The 18,688-nt window shown below is 40.6% G+C and overlaps 1 protein-coding gene across 2 annotated transcripts; it reads left to right on the top strand.

Annotated features, from left to right (window-relative positions):
- Window positions 1–1,002: 1,002 nt before the first annotated feature.
- Window positions 1,003–15,394, top strand: ATRIP (ATR interacting protein). 2 transcript variants are annotated; one of them, XM_074603279.1, is made up of 13 exons: window positions 1,003–1,426; window positions 2,050–2,132; window positions 3,630–3,800; window positions 4,449–4,564; window positions 4,868–5,028; window positions 6,425–6,520; window positions 7,312–7,441; window positions 8,677–9,408; window positions 10,041–10,183; window positions 10,783–10,874; window positions 11,802–11,885; window positions 12,156–12,405; window positions 13,760–15,394. In XM_074603279.1, exons 1-13 carry the CDS (start codon window positions 1,057–1,059, stop codon window positions 13,825–13,827), a joined length of 2,496 nt encoding a protein of 831 aa, XP_074459380.1. In that variant the 5' UTR covers window positions 1,003–1,056; the 3' UTR covers window positions 13,828–15,394. The 2 variants fall into 2 exon arrangements, with proteins under 2 accessions (XP_074459380.1, XP_074459381.1); XM_074603280.1 differs by lacking the exon at window positions 3,630–3,800.
- The last annotated feature ends 3,294 nt before the right edge of the window (window positions 15,395–18,688 follow it).

The raw sequence follows: 18,688 nt of genomic DNA, 5'->3' as shown, positions 1-18,688 counted from the left end.
GCTGTAAGTTTGCCGACTTCTTGAAGGTATTAACGATGTTCTTTGAAGTAGCCATAACTCTATCCTAATTGGTATAGGAGTACATACTTGACGTATAGAAGAACCTTGAAGTGATTAACTACTTCGGATTGTCTCCTCATCGCTATCTGTAACCTCAGCTCAGTGACTATTTTTACACAGCAAGAAGGTCGGTAATTAGCTATTTTCTCACACATTAAGAAGGTCAGTAAGAAACAATTATTTTAGAAACAAAGCAGAGGCCTGTCTTTGGTAACACCACCACAGGGTGTCCTCACAGAGAGAGGACTGAGAAGACGAAATGTCTCACTCGGCCAGCAGCCGGGGTCCGTATTTGCATTAACTACGGGTATGGCTTCTCCGTGAGCCTGCGCCAGAGAGGTCAGAGCACTCTCCGTAAGCCGCCGGGAGAGGTGAGGGCAGCCGGGGCGGCCCCCCCTGAGGGCTGGCAGCGCCATGACAGCGCAGTGCCACAGTGGCCGTGTGTCACTGCCGCCCTCCGGCACAGGGCCCGCCACTGAAAAGCTGAGGGCACCGCCATGGCCACGCTGCGGGACAGGCCAGCGCGCGGTGCGGCCCCCTGCTGGGTTTGCACGCCATGACGTCACCAGGTGCCGCTCATGACATCACCGACCTGTCACTGCGGCCCTGCTGAGGCGTGGCCGCAGCCCGCCCAGGTGCCGCAGCCCAGCCCCTGCCGTCACACTCCGTCACCGCGACGCGCTGTGACATCACGGCTGATGTCAGCAGCCTCACACCGCTAGCGGGACGGGACGAGCCTTCCCACCGCCCTCAGCCACCCCGCTCGCGCACGGCCCGGGCCAATCAGCGAGGCGCTTGCAGCGCGGGAAGCCGCGGACCAATCGTGCAGCCGCTTACAGCCAGCCTGCGCTGTGTTTGACCCTCGGGAACCGCCGTAGGTCGGCCGTCTGTTTCTTGATTGGTCCGACGGAAAGCCCTGCCTACCTGTGATTGGTGGGCGGTGCAGCGGGGGCGTGTCCGGGTCGGCGGGTCCGTCAGGGCGCGCGGGTGCACACCATGGCGGCGCAGCCCTCGCCGGGGTCGCGAAAGCGGAGCGGGCCGGCGCTGGGCGGGGCGGGCTGGGCCGGGGCCGCGCCTCCGGCCGCCCTGGAGAACGGTTTCCCGCCCCACAAGCGCCCCAAGAGCGGGGGGGCGGCCGGGCCCTGGCCCGGTTGCGATCCCGGGGACCCCTTCGGCGACAGCGACGACTTCACGGCGGACGACCTGGAGGAGATCGAGATCCTGGCCTCGCAGGCCCTGTCGCAGGAGCGGGCCGGCGGCCTCCCCGAGCAGGCGTGGGGCGGCCTGGGAGCGGGCGGCGGCGAGCGGCGGGCGGCGGCGGGGCCGGCCCGGGGCAGAGCCCCTGTCGCGGGGCGGGAGGCGAAAGGTCGGTGTGCTGGCGGGGCAGGAGAGGGGCCGGTGGCCCTAGTGCCACCTCCGAAACGCGTGAAACCAGGCTCACGAACGTGCTCTAAGTTTTGTGCACATTGCTACCAGATAGGTTTTTTTTCCAAACCACCAACTTCCGCTAGTAAATGTGTAGTATCTCTTGTATTAACAGGTGGTTTTCAGGTTTACCTTGAAAAAGCGTACTGGGGTTTGCTCGTTATTAAAGTACAGAGTGTTTAAATCCTCTCCAAATGTGTTTCAGCAGCGCTAACGTTTGTAATCTCTCCCAGCTCAAAAAGTTGTCAGCTAACCCTCGTTTGTCTAGGGTGCAGTAAAATTATCTTGGAGGAAATGCTTGCGCTTGCCGCGGGTCACCGTACTATTTTAAGATACTAGAAACGTTTGTGGGGAGGGTTTTCCTCTCTGTTTTAAGGATTGGTGTGCAAGCTCTTAGAAAGTTACTGTGGTGATTGGATGCGTGTGATTTCCCTCTCTGTACTGACAGTACTAAGATATTCAGACATACGTAATGGCAAATAAGAAAATCTTGATGTTAAGTCATCAGTGACGTACATAGGCACCCGTGCTTCAGAACAGATCTTGTCTTTTTTTCCGCACTAGGAAGCAGTACAGAAGATAGTCTGATGAGAGATGCGTTCCAGTTTGAAGTACTACAGACACAGCATGAAGAAATTAAACAGAAGGTTAGCAACATCTTGTCCCCCGCCCCTGGCAAATAGCACGTCTTTTGTTAGAGCTAACTGAAAAGTGGTATAAGTTCGGTTCCAAGTATTTCACTCTAATCAAGTTGATCTTTGAAATCCATGAATCTGTTAAAAGCATCATATTGGAAACAGCTCCAGTAATACTAAGAGTAAGAGCTATATTTGGTCATTTCAGATTAGTAAAGGCTAATTTGTCAATTTTATTTGTTTACTATCAAACTGATTGTCCTGTCAGCAAAAGTTGGCTTGTGCAACTTAAAGATTAGAGAAACTTTTAGGCTGTGTGGTGTTACTTTACCTTCTGATGATCCCTTATGGAAAGTTACTAGGGGAAGAAATAGATGTGGAAAAGTAAGAAGGCAGAAATGCCTGTACCATGTCCATCCTTTCTTTGGCTGACAGCTTAGGAAGAATATAAGACCTGAGCAAGTTTATGATGATATTTTACCAGAAGAGTCTTTTAGCCTCTTGTAAAATTGCATGTAGGTACTTCCTGATTCAGAAATATTATACATGTATTTAATATTCTATAGTGTATTTTTTAAAATGCTTGTGTATTTGGTTCTGGGTACTTTTTGGTGTGAAAGAGGTCCGCAGCTTAACAACACATTGTGTCAGGGAATTTCTTTGATTTTTATTTTGAACTTTTACCCTACTGATGTTCAGGAGATGGGTCCTGGCTGTTAGGAGAGGTAGTGGACAAGGAGTAACTTGAGCATAGCACTCACAGCTCGGTGGACCTTTGTTTCCTCACAGTCGTGCTTTCTCCCAGACAGGAGGGTCCTACCCTATTTGCCTTTCTCTCATCACCCTTCCCTCTGTTCTCTGTGTCTTTTCCAGTTCTACTATATCCTTCTTCATTGGGAACGCTCCTAGCTGTACACCACGCTCAACGTGGGGGTGAACCATAGTTTTACGTAGTGGTATAGAGGTGTCTCTCTGCTTTTTTTTCTCCATGCTTTTCTGAATAACTCATTCTGTTATCTCTCCAAAGTCTTGCCTCCGAGTGGTGATGGCTGTTCAGAGAGTATTTGTGAAGATACTGCCTGGGTGGTGGTAGCGTGTCTTAGGACAGGATGCTTGTTGGCTGCCATGCTGGATGAAATATTGGAATTAAATTATCATTGTTATCATCCAAACAATGAACAAATTATTGTCGTGTGTGAGTAGAATGCGTTTCAAAGAAAGAACATAATCACAGAGAAGAGGAAAGAGAACAATGGTCTCTGCCAGATACCAGGATGGTATATGAGGATGTGCCTTTGCTGTCATTTATAATTCTTTTAGAGGCAACACTAGCTGAGCCTGATTTAATCAGAAAAACATTAGAAGCAACATTGCAGAATTTCTGAACTGAATTACAGGAGCATTTTTCTCCCCTGGAAGTATAAATATACCTGATTTTCAACCACATAATGTTATTAAATACCTACTTTTGGTTATATACATCCTTTAACGGGATCCATCTGTTTGCAGCTGAAAGAAATGCAGGATGAAATTCTCACTAAAAATGGAGAAATTAAAATTTTGCGTGACTCAATGCAGCAGATGGAGTATGCTATGGAGGAACAGAAAAGATCATACATGCTGTTGGAACAGCAAAAATGTCAGACTTTAAGTGAAAAAGAAAAAGAGTTCTCCAAAAAGGTTTGTAAATATGTCGGTTACCTGCAATCTCATGCAGAAGCTAGTTTTATGATTTAATGATGTCACAGACCATCTAGTCAAGGAAGAATACTTGTGTGACGTTTGCAAATGATGTAGGCTTTTATTTTCTTACCTAGAAGAAAGCATTTGTAAGAACTTGCTGAGGGCTTTCTTTGGCCAAAATAAAAGAGTAAAATTCAGGTGGTAGAGAGTTTCGTTTACTTGTTGCTTTTTTTTAAGCAATCATTAAAATAGGAATGTATTTTAAAATGGGAAAAAGCGACAGAATGTGCTTTATGACTCTGATCAGATTGCTGTTCCTGTTGCAGTCATCTTTCTGAAAGCCCTGAAGAGGACAGTGGCTGCTTTTGTCCTGTTTACTCTGCTGTTAACGGCCTCACTGTAGTCGTGCTCTGCGTGGCACTTGGTCTGTCTTAACAAGCCATATGCTTCTTGCCTGAAATTTTGACACTTGGTTCTAAGATAGTATTAATTGGACTAGCATACATAAAAATGGAGATCTTATGCAGAGTTCACAGTAAGTAGATGGTAACCTTGAAACCTTATGGTAATTCTAGTTGCTCTGCAGTTGTAGCGCCTCTAAATTATTTGGTAACAGTAAAGCTGTCTTTTTAATTCCTCTTTCAGTTACTGTCATTACAGTCAGAGTTGCAGTTCAAAGATGCAGAAATGAATGAATTAAGAACGCGACTTCAGAACTGTGAAAGAAATAAACATGTTGCTCAGATGGTTTTAACACCAAGGTGGGAGTTTTGGAAAACGAATTTGTGTTCCTTTTAACAATATGCATGCTTATACTATTAAAGAGGTTTTCTTTTTTCATGTAACTCTCAGCTCAGTTGTCTTCAAAAAATACAACCAAAAAAGTCTGTTGACCTCTATGGAATTTGCTCAAAAAGAGCCTTGATTGTGTCTGTGACAGAAATGTAAAGGGTTTATATTGAAGTACCTTTAAAACATCGATGTAAATCGATCCTTGTTTATTGCTTAATAAAATGATTACAAAATAAATATTGATTCATCTAAGGGTTTGATTTTTATTTTAGCCCTAAAAAGAATTTTGCAGTACAAGTGAAATCGGAAGGATGTTCTCCACAGCCTGGAAGAAGATCTTTTCCTACAAAGGAGTCCTTCAGTGCTGAAATGTGCAGTAGACCATCGTGTTCTCCAGGGAATTTGATTGCCTCGACTGCTTCAATCAAAGAAGGTAGACCCATATACAACTTGCGACATTTTTAGCTGCATAGGAACGTTCTGCCTTAGATAAGGCTTTTTGTACCATGTGACTGAACAGTTTCAGTAAGTTCACTGTAGAGAAAAACAAGTATTTGTTTTATTTTGTTTTTTCTTAAATTTCTTTCCATTTTATACCAATTGGCATTAAATGGCTGTGACTGAAATTTGCACCAAGATCATTTTAATTCACACCTTGGTAATGTCTATATGCCAGATGCCAAGATGTCAACTGTTGGCCCAAATGAAAAACTTTCATTTAACATGTGATGGATGAAAATATTCAAATTGTTAATCTGCCTTACTATTGAATAAAGAGGAACAGGAAATAATTTGCCTATTTCTTGAATTGGTCTGCTAGTCAGCTAATGCATTTTTTGTATTCTCGTGGTTTTGGCTTTAAAGCTGGCCTTTTGGGGGATTGTATTTTAAAGCGTACATATTTAGCTGTATCGAAAGAAGCAACTGCAACAGCATACTCATTTCTTCTCTTCTGTATAGGGCAGTAAATATCACTAAATTGTGTCTTGAAATTCATTGAGTAAGTCTTAGGAAATGAATATATGCATGTATTTGAAGATTGCTATAATACGGAACAAAAATGGTGTTGTGTTGTAGTAGCTGACTGCCATGTTTCCAATAGGAAATAATAAATGGAAGAAATGTGTGTATCATCAACTAATCCTTTCAGGAAGAGTCATGAAAAAGCTGCGATGTTACTGTCAGTTACAGTATTCAATCTGAAACTGCATGGGCAGTATGAACTCCATCCAAAAGAAAAATACAGTAGCCTTAAAGCATTAGTATTGCTATTTTTTCAGCCTCCTGACTGTTCATTATGGTAACAACACTCAATATGCCTGTTTGTTTGAAAAACACACTCGATTATTTCTCTTCTGAACCCTGCAAAGCTTTTGGCTTCAGTTTGGCTAGTAATTGTGACATATATAGATGACTGAAAGACTATGAAATATTCAGTTTCTGTTTATTTTTGTTAAGATTTTTATGTTGATTTTTAACTAACATAGTCACGTAAATCTCTGCTAGTAGTGGGAATTTGACTTAAGGTGTTACTTATTTCTAAAAGAAAAGTGGAGAGCGGTAGCCCTGAAAAATCTGTGAAATATTTGACAGTAAGGTGAAATTTTATTCGCTTTTCTAATCTATTTTGAGGCGCGATTCTACTTGCATCGTAGGTCTTAACTGTTGTTTGACATATCTGAGTTATACAAGACAGATATATTTTCTGGCCTACTGTCTGTTTACTCACTATATAACAGCTATGGCTAAATGAATGTGCGTGGAGGATAGGTACAGATACATAAGCAATGTAGTTTTCATATTACGTTCATAATTCCTGTTTGTTTTAGACAGTAAGATAACCCATCCTGAAGTTTTATCTGTGAAGCATGAAGCAATGGGGAAAAATGGTTTCTACAACTCTGTACCTAAACGAAATGCACAAGGTAACTTAATTCTGTTAATACAGAAATAGCGAGCGTTTCTGAGGAAGAGCGCAGATGCCTTTACTAAGCGGTGTCATGCTGAGGAGCCTGCTGCATAAAATGTCGCCACGCAGAATAGCGGCGTTCAGCTTTTTGCTTTGAATATTGTGATTTTGCAGTAAAACATTTCAGGTTATATTACTATCTTCTATCCTAACAACATCCTCATGTTGTTAATTCTATTTAAGAAAAGAGTTTGCCTGGGTTTTGCTTTATGGAAGGATATGGATCAAGAGGCATTTTATTACAAGGCTCGTTCTTTCATTATTAGTATGTTATGCTTTTTATTGTGAAATGATATAAAAACAGGAAAATGTACTTTTTTTTGTTAAAATGAAGGTAAAAATGATAAAGCAACATTTACAACAGTCAGCACCAGGAAGTCTTCAGGGTACTGCTTTATTTCCAGTTCAGAGCAGAGCTGCATCACATAATTTTAACGTTGGGACTGGAACATGGAGGGCAGGTCATCAGGATAGTTGGGATATACAATCATTTGGCTCGAGCTATTTTCCTAATATAGGATTGTAATTAAAATATCTCTAAATATAGTTTGGTTAGTATTTAAATCATGTCTTAAATTCATTTTTCTGAAAGTCATTCTCTTTTAGAGAAAGATTGGTAATGAAAACATTTTTTTTGAGGTTGAGGGCACAATAAATAAGGCTAATCTTTTGAAGTATTAATTTGTTGTTGATGTTGCAGTTGATAGTAAAGCTCCTCCAAAGACAATTATGTATCTATCCTTTCAGGTTCTATCTTACTAAATGCACTCATGAAGCAGCCCATTGTCCCTGGGTCATTACTAGGACTTTGCCATCTTCTTAGCAGTAACTCTGAGCCTCTGCCTGGAGCTACTTTGCAGCCTAACTATTTGGATACGTAAGTTCTATTTTTTTTTTTTTTTTGTTTTGTTAAACTGTATCTGATGGGTTCTTAGTATAGTGGCATTCTCTACACTAAGAAATTCATGTAGGATAGCTCATTCCTTGTGGTAAATGTTGTTTTGCTTAGGCCATTTAATGCAAAATTTGGAATGTCGTCCTGCATCTTTGCTTCTTAGTCTTTGATTATCATAGATACTAAACAGTGGAACAACAATAAGAGATAAGCTAGGTTATTTCTATATTAGGGGAAGGCAGAGAAACATGTTTAGTAACACCTAGGAGCGACTCTTAGCAGCTTCTGTTGTTAACCACAGGACGTAAGGTCATAAAACTTGGATTGCAATGAGGGAAGCATATAAACATGATCACGACTTAAGTGGGAAGAAAACGTTGAAAAAGCGATCATGTGAAAATGTGATCATGTTGACAATGTGAACAGTAGGCTTTATATCTTCAAAGCCTAAACTATGTTCAATTTGTAATGTACAATTTATGTGCAATTTTCCAAGATACATTTATAGTGACTGGTAAAGAATTATGAATATGAATACTGTATATAAATTATAATAGGTTTTCACTTTAGAGAATTAGACTGTAGCTCCTGAAATACCTTTGATTTTCTGATATGTTATTTTATTAGTACGTCTTGTGTTTTGTGGGTTCACAGCAAGGCTCGTGTCTCATTGCCCTTGCTATTTATGCAAGTACAGGTGGTATGTTTGGCCTTTGTAGCTGCAGTTTGACTAGTTAATAGCTGAACTCTCTCTCTATCATCTCTGGCCAAGAAAATAACTTGTTGTATTCCTTTAAAGGCCCCTACATACTACACATCAGTAATGTACGGATACTTGTTCTTCCCAGAAGCTACCAAGTAACATTAGGGGAAGATAAGAATGTATGATAGGTTATCAAAAGCATGAAATTGGAAAGCCAATGTTTGAAATGTAGTTTCAGAGAATGGCTTATAGTGAGCTCCTGAAGTTATTCAGCTGTAAGCTCTGACTACTTTCATAAGACCTAGGAATGCTTTGAAATTGCTCTTCCCATGCAGCTATTGAGGAGTAGGATTTTTTTTTTTCCCCCCAATTTATATTTTATTTTGGGAACAGACATCTCTTATTGCTCCAGCCTTTCTATTATTTGATTCAGAATAGGCATAACTCAAATCTCATTTACGTTCTCTGCCTTTTCTTCTGAAGTATTTCCTTTCTTTTCATTTTATTTGGATAGGAAGTCCACACAACTACCCAGCAGCAGGACAGCTCAAGAAGAAACTGCTCCTCTCGTATCCCTGAGAGAAGCTCAAAAACTTGCAATAACAGGCTTGAACTTGATTGCTATGGACGAAGGATTATCCGAAGGAAGCCCAACAGAAAGCCGGAGAGAGTTCTTGCACCTCACACCCTGCAAGATCCGAGGCGCTGTGCATCTCCTGCCCTTGGTAGAACACCATATTGGTGCATACTGTCAAGCGGTACAATTGGCAGACAAGTCAGTAAATGGTTCTTATGGAAACCATCCAGATGTTTCTTCCAGAACCAACACAAATATGGTGACAAGTAAGGAGGACTTCAGGTTGTCTCTTGAAGAAACTACAGTTATATCACTGGGTATTCTTTATTATTTAGCATTTTATAGCTGGGATGTTGTCCACACGTTGCTGTCTACTGAAGTGGAAAAAAGTTCTGCTGCTGGAGATGAACAGGTTACCAAGATGGACAAAAATGTGTTGTGTGATAATCAGTGCAATAACAAAGAAGATACCAGGACGCAAGGAGGGCTGCCTGTAGCGCCACAGGATGCTCCCAACAACAATCGAGCTCAACATTCTTTGTTTAAAAAGCTGCTTCAGGTTTTAGCTTTTTCTGCTGCAAGAGGGTCCCAGACTGATAGTATACTGAACCAAAGCCTAAAAGTTTTGGTGAAATTAGCTGAAAATTCAACAATGGACTTGCTAATGAAGTAAGTCCGTAATAGCTTTAAAATTATTTCAGAATCTGTTGTTTAGCATACTTTGTGCACATGACAATCTAAGTTTTGACATGTATGGGGGAATATCACATTTCTCAGATGTCACTTGAGAAGCAGTTGAGGATCTCGCTACTGCCTTTGCTGCTAATGCATGTGGTAGTCACCCCCGATCGGTCACAAGATTTGCTTATGAAGTCTATACGAAGCAGATGCTGTTGCCTCATTGCATCACGGTCCCTTGAAAGTGAGGAAATTTTTTAAGGCCACATGCAGTTGATCAGAATATCTGTGAGATCATTTTGGGTTTTTTGAGATTGCTGTGAGATGCATAAGGAATGGAAGCACAGTGTCTCACTCTGGTAGGTAAAATGCCGCTCTGAAAAGTGAGACATTTCATCTGCTAATGGTGTAATATACACAACCATAGTATGAACTGCAGACTGACTGCCAGATGTAACAGAGTATGTTTTTTAGTATACTTTGTATTTATGACACCTAAGTTGAGATCAGGTATGTTCTGAATGGCTAAAAAGGCACAAATTACGATGCTGTGTACAAGAAATAAGTGTATTTTCAGCTTGTCAGTGCCTTTTCCATTTCTAAATCTGAGTTTTCTTTTGAAGTTTTCAGCACTTACTGAGTAGCCAGATCCTGCTCGGTTGCCTGTGTCCGGAGACCCCTTTGCCTGCTGTCCTTTTGACTGTCAGACTGTTGTCTATTATTGCTCAACACCACATGTTGGTTGCTCAACTTTGTTCTCATTCAGGTAAAAGACTGCATAACACAGAGACTTGTTATCAGTTGAATGTTAGTTAGCATGACTAAAAGTAATGGAAACAGGCCTTGCTCCGAGGTGTTAAAACCCCAAAAGGCAAAAAGCCTGCTATGTTACCTGAAAAGTTGTTTTCTAGTGCAGTGTTTCAGTTATTGCTTGAAGAGTATTTCATCTTGTGGTACCTGTCTACATACAGTACTTTTGATACCCATGTGGATTTTTAAATCTACTTTCCAGATTAATGTCTATTATATTAAGGGCTGATGAGGAAAAAAGGGTTTGGAAGTTTAATTTCTCTGCACATTGTAGAGTTTAGGGATTCCAGTATGCTACATGATAAATAGTCTTTGCCCAATTCCTTATGAACAAAGTGGGATGGTATTACCACAAACACATATATAAAGTTTAGGGATACTAGTTTCTTCAGCACTGCTTAAGATGTCTGAAGTAAAGTGAGAAGTTGAGCCTGTATCATGAGTCCCAGGACAGCACTGTACGTATGCTCTGAAATGTTTTCTTGTGTGACAAAATTAATTTTTGTCATATGCAATTGACTAGTTGGGAAAAGAACAAAGTTCTCTCTGTTTCAGACACCTGCCTCCTTCTTGCACTGTACATGTATATTACATCAAGACCAGATAAATCAGCATCTGAAATGCTTTGGCTTCAGCTGGAACAAGAGGTAACCGCAGCTGTTTGTTCATGTGCTTTTTCCTGCTGTTTCCACATGGGGGAGTGGGAGGAGCAGGGCAATGCACAAATGGTCCAAAACCAAATTCTTTCTCCAGCTGAAATAGAACACTGGAAGTATTGACTGGCAGAAGGCGATCACATTGATTTTTAAGAGTACCTGCTTGAAACAGAATCAGTATCTATTCTTAAAGATAACATCAGTCATAATAGTCATAGTTAAATCACTGAAAAAGCAAGAAAGATCGTAGGATGGCTGTAAATGTTCAACACTAAGCTTTACTTTGCTTTTAGATCAATGGAGTAAAAGGAAGTGAGATCTATGCTTCATTTTGATTGTATTACTTACTTCTGAACTGCATCTTATGAGTTATTACATATAAAAGGCAGCCTGTAGCAATTTAGGATTATATTCATTGTGTGCAGTGGAAATACTAGCTTGCTGTATCATAGTCATGATTATAAATAGAAAGAATAGCTTTTGAATTTAATTGGTATTGTTTGTACTGATAGTGGTGACTTGTTTGAGGTTCTACCATTTTGCTCCACTTCTGCTCTCATTTGAAAGAACTTCAAACCATTTTCATTATCCCCATACCTACATCGTTATATTAAGTGTAAACATGTTACTTGTATGCGGTGAATTAAGGCCCACTGCACCTCGTTAACCTTTCTCATCAGAAAGTTGAAAAGGTTTCTGTGCAAGGCAAATTCTACATCTGTAAAGTTTTACAGGGAAAAAGCTGTAACAATTTTTTTGGGGTAAAAAAAGATCAACTGTTAAGGAAAAAAACCAAGAGTGCTTGAAACTAGTAATGAAATATCATTTCTACCTCCCCTTTATTTGCAGCTTAATTGTTTGATAATTCTGCAGAACCCTAGTACTGATTATAATGCAATCTGCATGTTTTTGTAATAGACAGTTAGACTCCTGACAAGGTGCATGCGGTGTTCCAGTCCGGTGGTTTTATTACCCGGTTCAGACTGCCAATGTAATCTCGAGGTACGTCACTACAGTGGCTTGAGTTTAATCTACTGAGAACTTAAAGGTACTACTCAGTGCTGAAATATCTTTTTGCCCTTTTTTTAGCTACAGTGAAACAGAAGTGTACTGCACTTCAAGGATACCATCTTCTAGGAAGCTTGCTTTTGCTTGATAGAAAATATTCTGAAATTTTGAAGTTTGAAGAGATTAATCAATAAAGTTCATAATAAAATAAGTTTTCCGCTACTATAGTTCTGTGTATTGAGGCACTTTTTTTCCCTCTTGCAGGTGGTTAAGGCACTAATTATAATGTTACATAGACAGTGGATGAAGATTAGAAGATCTGAGAACAGCTTGTGTGCATATAAGGAACGAATTATTCAGTTTTTACGGGACGCTGTTTTACTCTTACACAGCCTATCTCAGAAAGATAAACTGTTTCACGAACACTGTTTGGAAGTTCTTCATCAATATGACCAAGCCATGCCAGGCATAAGAGCCATTCTCAAAAAGACTCAAAAATTGAGTGCCTGTGAAGGTAAACTGCGTCAAATGATAATGCTGGCTTTTATCCAAGCTGTAGAGATAGAAATTCCCCTTCTTTCCCTTTCCTCATTGAACAAGTACCACGTACCAAACACCATGGGTGTTTGCTCAGACTTCTGAAGGCAGTCCATAGTCTAGTGCTTCTCAATCTTCATTATACTGAATCACTACTCTACTGTTCTTAATAGCTTTATTTTGCTCTTCTCGCTGTAGAGATATGCCCCTACTATCTGATCAACCAAATCCTTTGCTCCAGCTGTCTTTAGTAGAACAATCTGCACTATGTTACCTTAATTAAAAAAAGAAATAAATTAAAAAAATCATTATTCCAAGTCTTCAACTAGCGTTACACCTTCGCTCTGCAATTGTTTGGGGTTTTTTTCACTGCATCCTTAACATCTCTCCTCCTCTTCTTCCTTTTTCCACCCCCCCACCTTTCTCTGTTACCCCAAAAGGTTCTCTAGCCCATGTCCCTGAGGACTTGCCCCTTGCTTTGCTCACTTCTGGTGTCCATTTCCTAGAGAGTGCTAGTCTTGTGAAATTGCCTCTCCTCGTACTGTGACAACGCTTCTTTGTTTGCTCATGGCATTATTTACATGCATGTTGCGGAGCTGATGTGAAGATTGTGCTCTTCTGTCAGTGTGTGGTTCGCTACAAGTTGTCAGGCAAGGCATCTGGTCTTATTCAGAGCCAGAGCGATAACAGCCTTCATTGTGGTGTACGTATTGCATCAGTACGGCAGGTCATGCAAGCATGCCTCTATTGGTTACAGTGACTTTTCTGGAGATACCAAACAGTATGCCATGTATCTGTTCTACTCTGATTGCTTAGAGTGTCACAGGGTTTTCTAGAACCTCGACTAAGGCCATGTCTAGTTACGCTTGGGAAGGGACCAAAACAGCGTAACAGCTTGTGACATTGGGCATGGTGGTGCACGCATGTGCTTGCAAACCTGTAACAAGGCTAACGCACTCATGTTCTTCCTTTACAACACAAAATACTAGGCTGTTGTCCTAGTGGCTTTTCAAAATTAGTTAACAAAAACAACATTTTAATAAGTAGTCAGAGCTTGTTGTAAAATAACAAAGTGCCCTTTACTGTTTTTTCACTAATATCTCAATTTAATTGACTGTCCAAGATAGTCTTCCCATTTAATGCCTAAAAAGGCATTAAAGAAAAGAGGGGAAGAAGTTTGTATGATGAAATGCATTGAGCCTTGAAAAAGGATGTTTGCTGTAGCCTTCTACAGTCAGTATGTCTTAAAATGCAAAAGATACCAGCTATAACCATATTATATGAAGTAGAAAATGACTCTCTGAAATGTAGTTTTGTTGTTGTCGTTGCAGAGCTGATTTTGGATGAATTGTATCCTCCTGAGCCAGAAGCAGAAGACCAAGGAATGGACTCCAGCTAGCTAACATCTAGCAAAGATCTTGGTCCTTCCTCATCTAAGTCATAATAATCATTGCCAGCGTAAATCTGAAATCTATTTTATTAAGTGATAATCTAAAGGTTGCACTCAGATGCAGCGCAACTAAGACACATTTTTTTTGTGATTATTTTACTTAAGCACCATCTAAATGTAGATGAAAACAAAGAAATTTTGATGTAAGAATTATACTGCAATGTACTGTTTTGCTGTGCAAAACAACTCCATGGCTTATGACCGGTTCTGTTTATGAATTTCATCCTTTATGAAACTGCTGTGAATGGAATAGAAATGTCACTATTGTGTTCTCCATTTTACTGGGACTACAGCTGAATTTACGATGCTGAATGTGCTGAGATGTTTGGGATCACTGAGGTCATATGAATGTCTTTTGACCATGTTTGTTTCTTTTGCAGCTGTAACACTTTCTTGCTTGACTTCCAAAATTTTCATGTTGATATTAGTAAAGAGTTTACTAATTTTAAAAGCCCTTCTAGAAATAACTTAAAGTTGTCAGTTCAGTTCTGAGCAAGAAATTCAAAGCCTTGTAATGATCACCTGAGTTCAGTAATTTTTCTCAGTTTCATGGAACTGCTGAGATGCCAAAACAAAAAATACTAGAATTTTTTTTTTTTTAAACAAGTTACCTTAGAAGAGTAAGATGGTAATGTTGAAGAGAACATTCTTTCTTAGTAGGCAAGATAAGGATATTTAAAAGTTGCAGAATGACTGGTTGTTTTTTTTTAGGCACTGCAGCGAAGATGAATGAGCATCTCATTCCTAGGATGCAGCACTGAAGTTTGTAGGAAGAACTTTGCTGTATTGTATGATTGTCACCTGTCATACTCAGCTGCAGGTATCAGCTGAACCTTAGACCCTAAACAGGAAAGTGTGAGTGCTACTAAAAGAGCCTACAGGTTTGTATTTTAAAATAATATGGAAAGCTTTTCATTTTTTGACACATAGTTGATTCAGGACAAGCCTGGCTCCAGGGACCAGGAGGAGGCGGCGGCACTACAACGGTGGGAAGGAAGCCCTTGGAAAATTGGGAAATACCCAATTCTCTGGTCATAACCCAAAGAGGCTGTGTCCTGCCCTGGTGTGCCTGTCCACACTCTCGTGTGCTGAGCAAGCTTTTGACTTGGCTTTTGATTTTGAAGAGAACTTTCTCAGAAACCGCTATGTAGAAATAACCAGTGTAATAATCCAGCATCTCCCTAGGGCCAAAGCTTCACTCCTTCCACAACACAGCCTAGGGCTAAACTGCCTCCTCTTCGAGCAACAGCTGGCAGAGCTCCACCAGTTCCTGTCTGTACAACACAAGCTGCCAACTGCTCCTCTCAGTAACAGGTTTCAAGTCCTTTGTAGCATCTGGACAATTGCCATTGTCCTGCTTAAATGCAGCAAGGAAGGACACACAGGCACATGACGGCAAAGCCTTCTGAGTCCGTGTGTGCTGGCATGATAACTACCCTAGAACTGCCACCAGGGCACTAGACAAGACATGCTACAGAAGTTTCAGCGTGACATAAAACCATTTGACTTGTCCTCTAAAAAAAAAAAAAGAACAAAACCACAACACAACAAAAAACCTCAAACAAAACAGCACTTAGCACTTTCTGGCTTTTAGGACTAGAGATAAGAGTTTGTTAATGTCAGGTAAAAGCCCCTTACTCAAACCCCAAATAAACATTAAGAGAATTCTTTAATGTAAAGATAATATTTAATTTTAATAAGATAATATTTAATATTAAGATAGTTCTTTAAAAATAGCCTGATGAGCAGTGGTGAAGCAGTATCTGGCTGTTAAGTCAGTGGCAAACTTAGAGCTGTTCTAACAATTATATGATAGTCGCAATATCCCAAAATGCAATGACGTGCCATCACTTTTCAACTGCTCTATGCTGTTCTCACCACCTAATTTCTCTAAACATAATTTGAGTTTATAGAGATAAGATGCATTAAACTCCTTCTTCAGGTGAACAGAACAAATGAGCTGTTAAAAGGAGTTTGGACAAAAAACAGTTAAGGAATCCCAAATTGCTGAAGTGATCCAGTTATAAAAACTTGTTTAAAAAATTCCTGGCCTCCTCTAAAGGGCATGTGGGTAAAAGGGAGAAGTGTATTACTGCTAAACTTTATATAAACACAAGTGTTATCAGTGGAAAAAAAAAATGCTAGGAAAATACCCCTAACTGTTCCCTTCTGGCACTGTGTCTGCTCCCATCCACCCACTCTAACAGACAACACCCTAACTTGTACATCTACACTCCGATTGTTTTCTTCCCACTTTTGACTTTAAAGTGGTATAGCCCAGGCTATATACAAACAAACCCTACACCTTCACTGGTAGAAATGATAGCAGCATCATGGTATTATGAAATTAAACCATAGCTTTTAAAAATGAAGGCATCTGCTGTAACCGAAAGGTTGACTCTCCTAAGGAAAAATGAGTCTGCACTCCTAAAGAGAAAAGGCAGACATAGGTATAATTACACAACTGCCATAATTCACTGTACGTTAAGTCATTCACAGCGACCAATCTTTTGTCAGGATTATTGCAAAATTGTACTGACCTTCAGTAATTCTTCCCTTTTCTACATTCTCTTGGGATTAAAGAGATCCTATTACGTATGCAACAGCTGATCATCCCCTGAAAAAACCCGAAGAATTATTAGAGATCATGGGGCTACTGGTTTATTATCTTCATGACATAAAAATAACAAACTCAGACTGTTCTCATTGGGCACGCCCTGAAGAATTCACAGCATAGGAGCTCTTTTTTTCAAGGCCAGTTCGCATTTTCCCCAACATGTTATAGATGAGCTGTGCTTCTGTATTAACTGAGAAAAAGAAGTTTACTCTGGCATCAAGCACAGTCACAGGATGTATAATGAAGTACTGAGCAACAACAAAAACCACCAGTCGTGTTCTATACATGATGATCACATTCCTCAGTCAGCAGCAGCCACTCATCTGTTTTCTTCCTCATGGGGATGGCAACCAGAGTTTCCCTTTTGCTGAAAGCTGAGCTAAGTAGAGCTGTTTTTTTCCTCCTCAATGAACTGTACTGAGCAGACAGGACTAAAGCCAGGCAGGAGCTGGATGAAGAAAGCAGTCCCCTCTGCCAGTTTACCCATTACTTGGGCAACTTCCTGCAAAAAGGAGGATGACAGCCTTGCTGACTTGTATTTTAAGATCTACTGACACTGCCCCCTGAACAGCTGCAGCACAGGAGGAGGTAACGTTGCATTGCTAAGCACCTTCCTGTGGTGATTCAAGGACCTGATGTACTACATGGAGTCAAACATGCTGCCAGTTGTTTCTACTAAAGCTTTGTACAGAGATAAAGTAAATAATGCTTCGTTGACTAAAATATTTAGAGAATTTGCACAGGTAATACCTTATTTTCTACAACTTGCAGAATCATTGACTAGTTGAGGTTGGAAGGGACCTCTGTAGATCATCTAGTCCAGCCGCCAATCAAAGCAAACTTCCCCAGGCAAGACAAACAATTCAAAACATTTTTGTAAACCATGCTGTAATAGGTCAAGATGGCAAATTCAAAATACCTCATCACATAGCATGCAACATCGGACCCAAATTGGTTTTATTCATATTAATCTCACTAGTGTGAACTACTGCTTAGAAAGTTTAGCCTGTGCTAGACTATTAACACAGTAAGTTGATTTAACCACTGAATACTGGTTTTATGTTACAGTCAGTAATATTAATTATGATCAAATGCAGCAGTTCCAATCTGCCTGTGTATTACCTGCTGTGAAGGTAATAACATGCAAACTCGCGTTTACAGTGTAAATTGTTAAACAAAAACTACGTATCATTGATTATTTAGCAGACTGATAAGAAAAGGTGGGTCTGTGAGTTTTATAGAGACCTACAAACCCGCTGTGGCTGAAGTATATCAAAATGCTTCCAAGACTGAGGGCGAACATGTTCAGTACTAAGTTTAACTGCAAACAGCTAGCAGCATGCTGAGCACCTTGTCCCTGCAGCAGCTATGTGTGGTTCACCTTGGACTAATCTTAAAAGTTTTAGTCCTAAAGCTTGTAAGTGAAACAGTGCTCTGAATAGCTGCTCAAGTGGTAACCTGCATTTGAAAACATCTAGAGGAGACAGCTAGTTTATTTTCATATCGGTTATTATATTCCAACCACATAAGTGCAGTCTCCTAACAGAGATAACACAGAACAGTAATTTTTTTTTGTCTATGCATTTGTCTAGCTGTCTCATATTGTAGGTTGGTATTCTGAGAATGTAGCTGAACAATTTGTTTTGCTAAAGACCTCCTTTACAGCACAGCTGTGCTGCCATACCTGTCCAGCAGTCTGTAAAGCAGATTCTACTGGATTCCAGGGCCAAAGTAACATCGGCAAGTGAGCCACGAAATGCAATGGCAGGAACAAGAAATGTTAGAAGGAAAAGTCTCCAGTAACTGATTTAAAAAGTTATTTTGACTGCAGTAAGGGAAACAGGATCTCAGAGGTTAATTTATACGCATCTTGAACTCCAGCGAAACAAAAAGTGAAACGTACACCCGCCTTGTCAGCCTGCAGGAGAAGAGGGACAGCACTGAGACTGAAAACGGCATTGCTTCCGAACCCACACAGCACACTGCGGCCCCGGGGGAAACAGAGAGGCAGGCAGAGCCTCCTCACTATCCAGTATTGACAAAAGTAGGTAGCTTTTTCTCACGCCTAAAGAAGTCACTTTGCAACAGAAGGACATCCTTTATAATACGGCTAACTTACCCTTAGTGGAGGCTGACATAAAAAGGCGAAGCAGAGGAGACTACTCCATCAATACAGATGCCTGAGCTCTTGAA

Source organism: Larus michahellis, chromosome 10 (assembly GCF_964199755.1).
Source record: "Larus michahellis chromosome 10, bLarMic1.1, whole genome shotgun sequence".
Lineage (NCBI taxonomy): Eukaryota > Metazoa > Chordata > Aves > Charadriiformes > Laridae > Larus > Larus michahellis.
This window is presented reverse-complemented; position numbering and strand designations above follow the sequence as displayed.

What these genes read in the sequence shown, in the direction of transcription:
- ATRIP (XM_074603279.1), top strand. Translation starts at nt 1,057, where the DNA reads ATGGCGGCGCAGCCCTCGCCGGGGTCGCGAAAGCGGAGCGGGCCGGCG. An exon ending in CAGCCTAACTATTTGGATAC is followed by an intron (nt 7,442 to 8,676) that starts GTAAGTTCTATT and finishes TTATTTGGATAG; the next exon opens with GAAGTCCACACAACTACCCA. An exon ending in TCAACTTTGTTCTCATTCAG is followed by an intron (nt 10,184 to 10,782) that starts GTAAAAGACTGC and finishes TCTCTGTTTCAG; the next exon opens with ACACCTGCCTCCTTCTTGCA.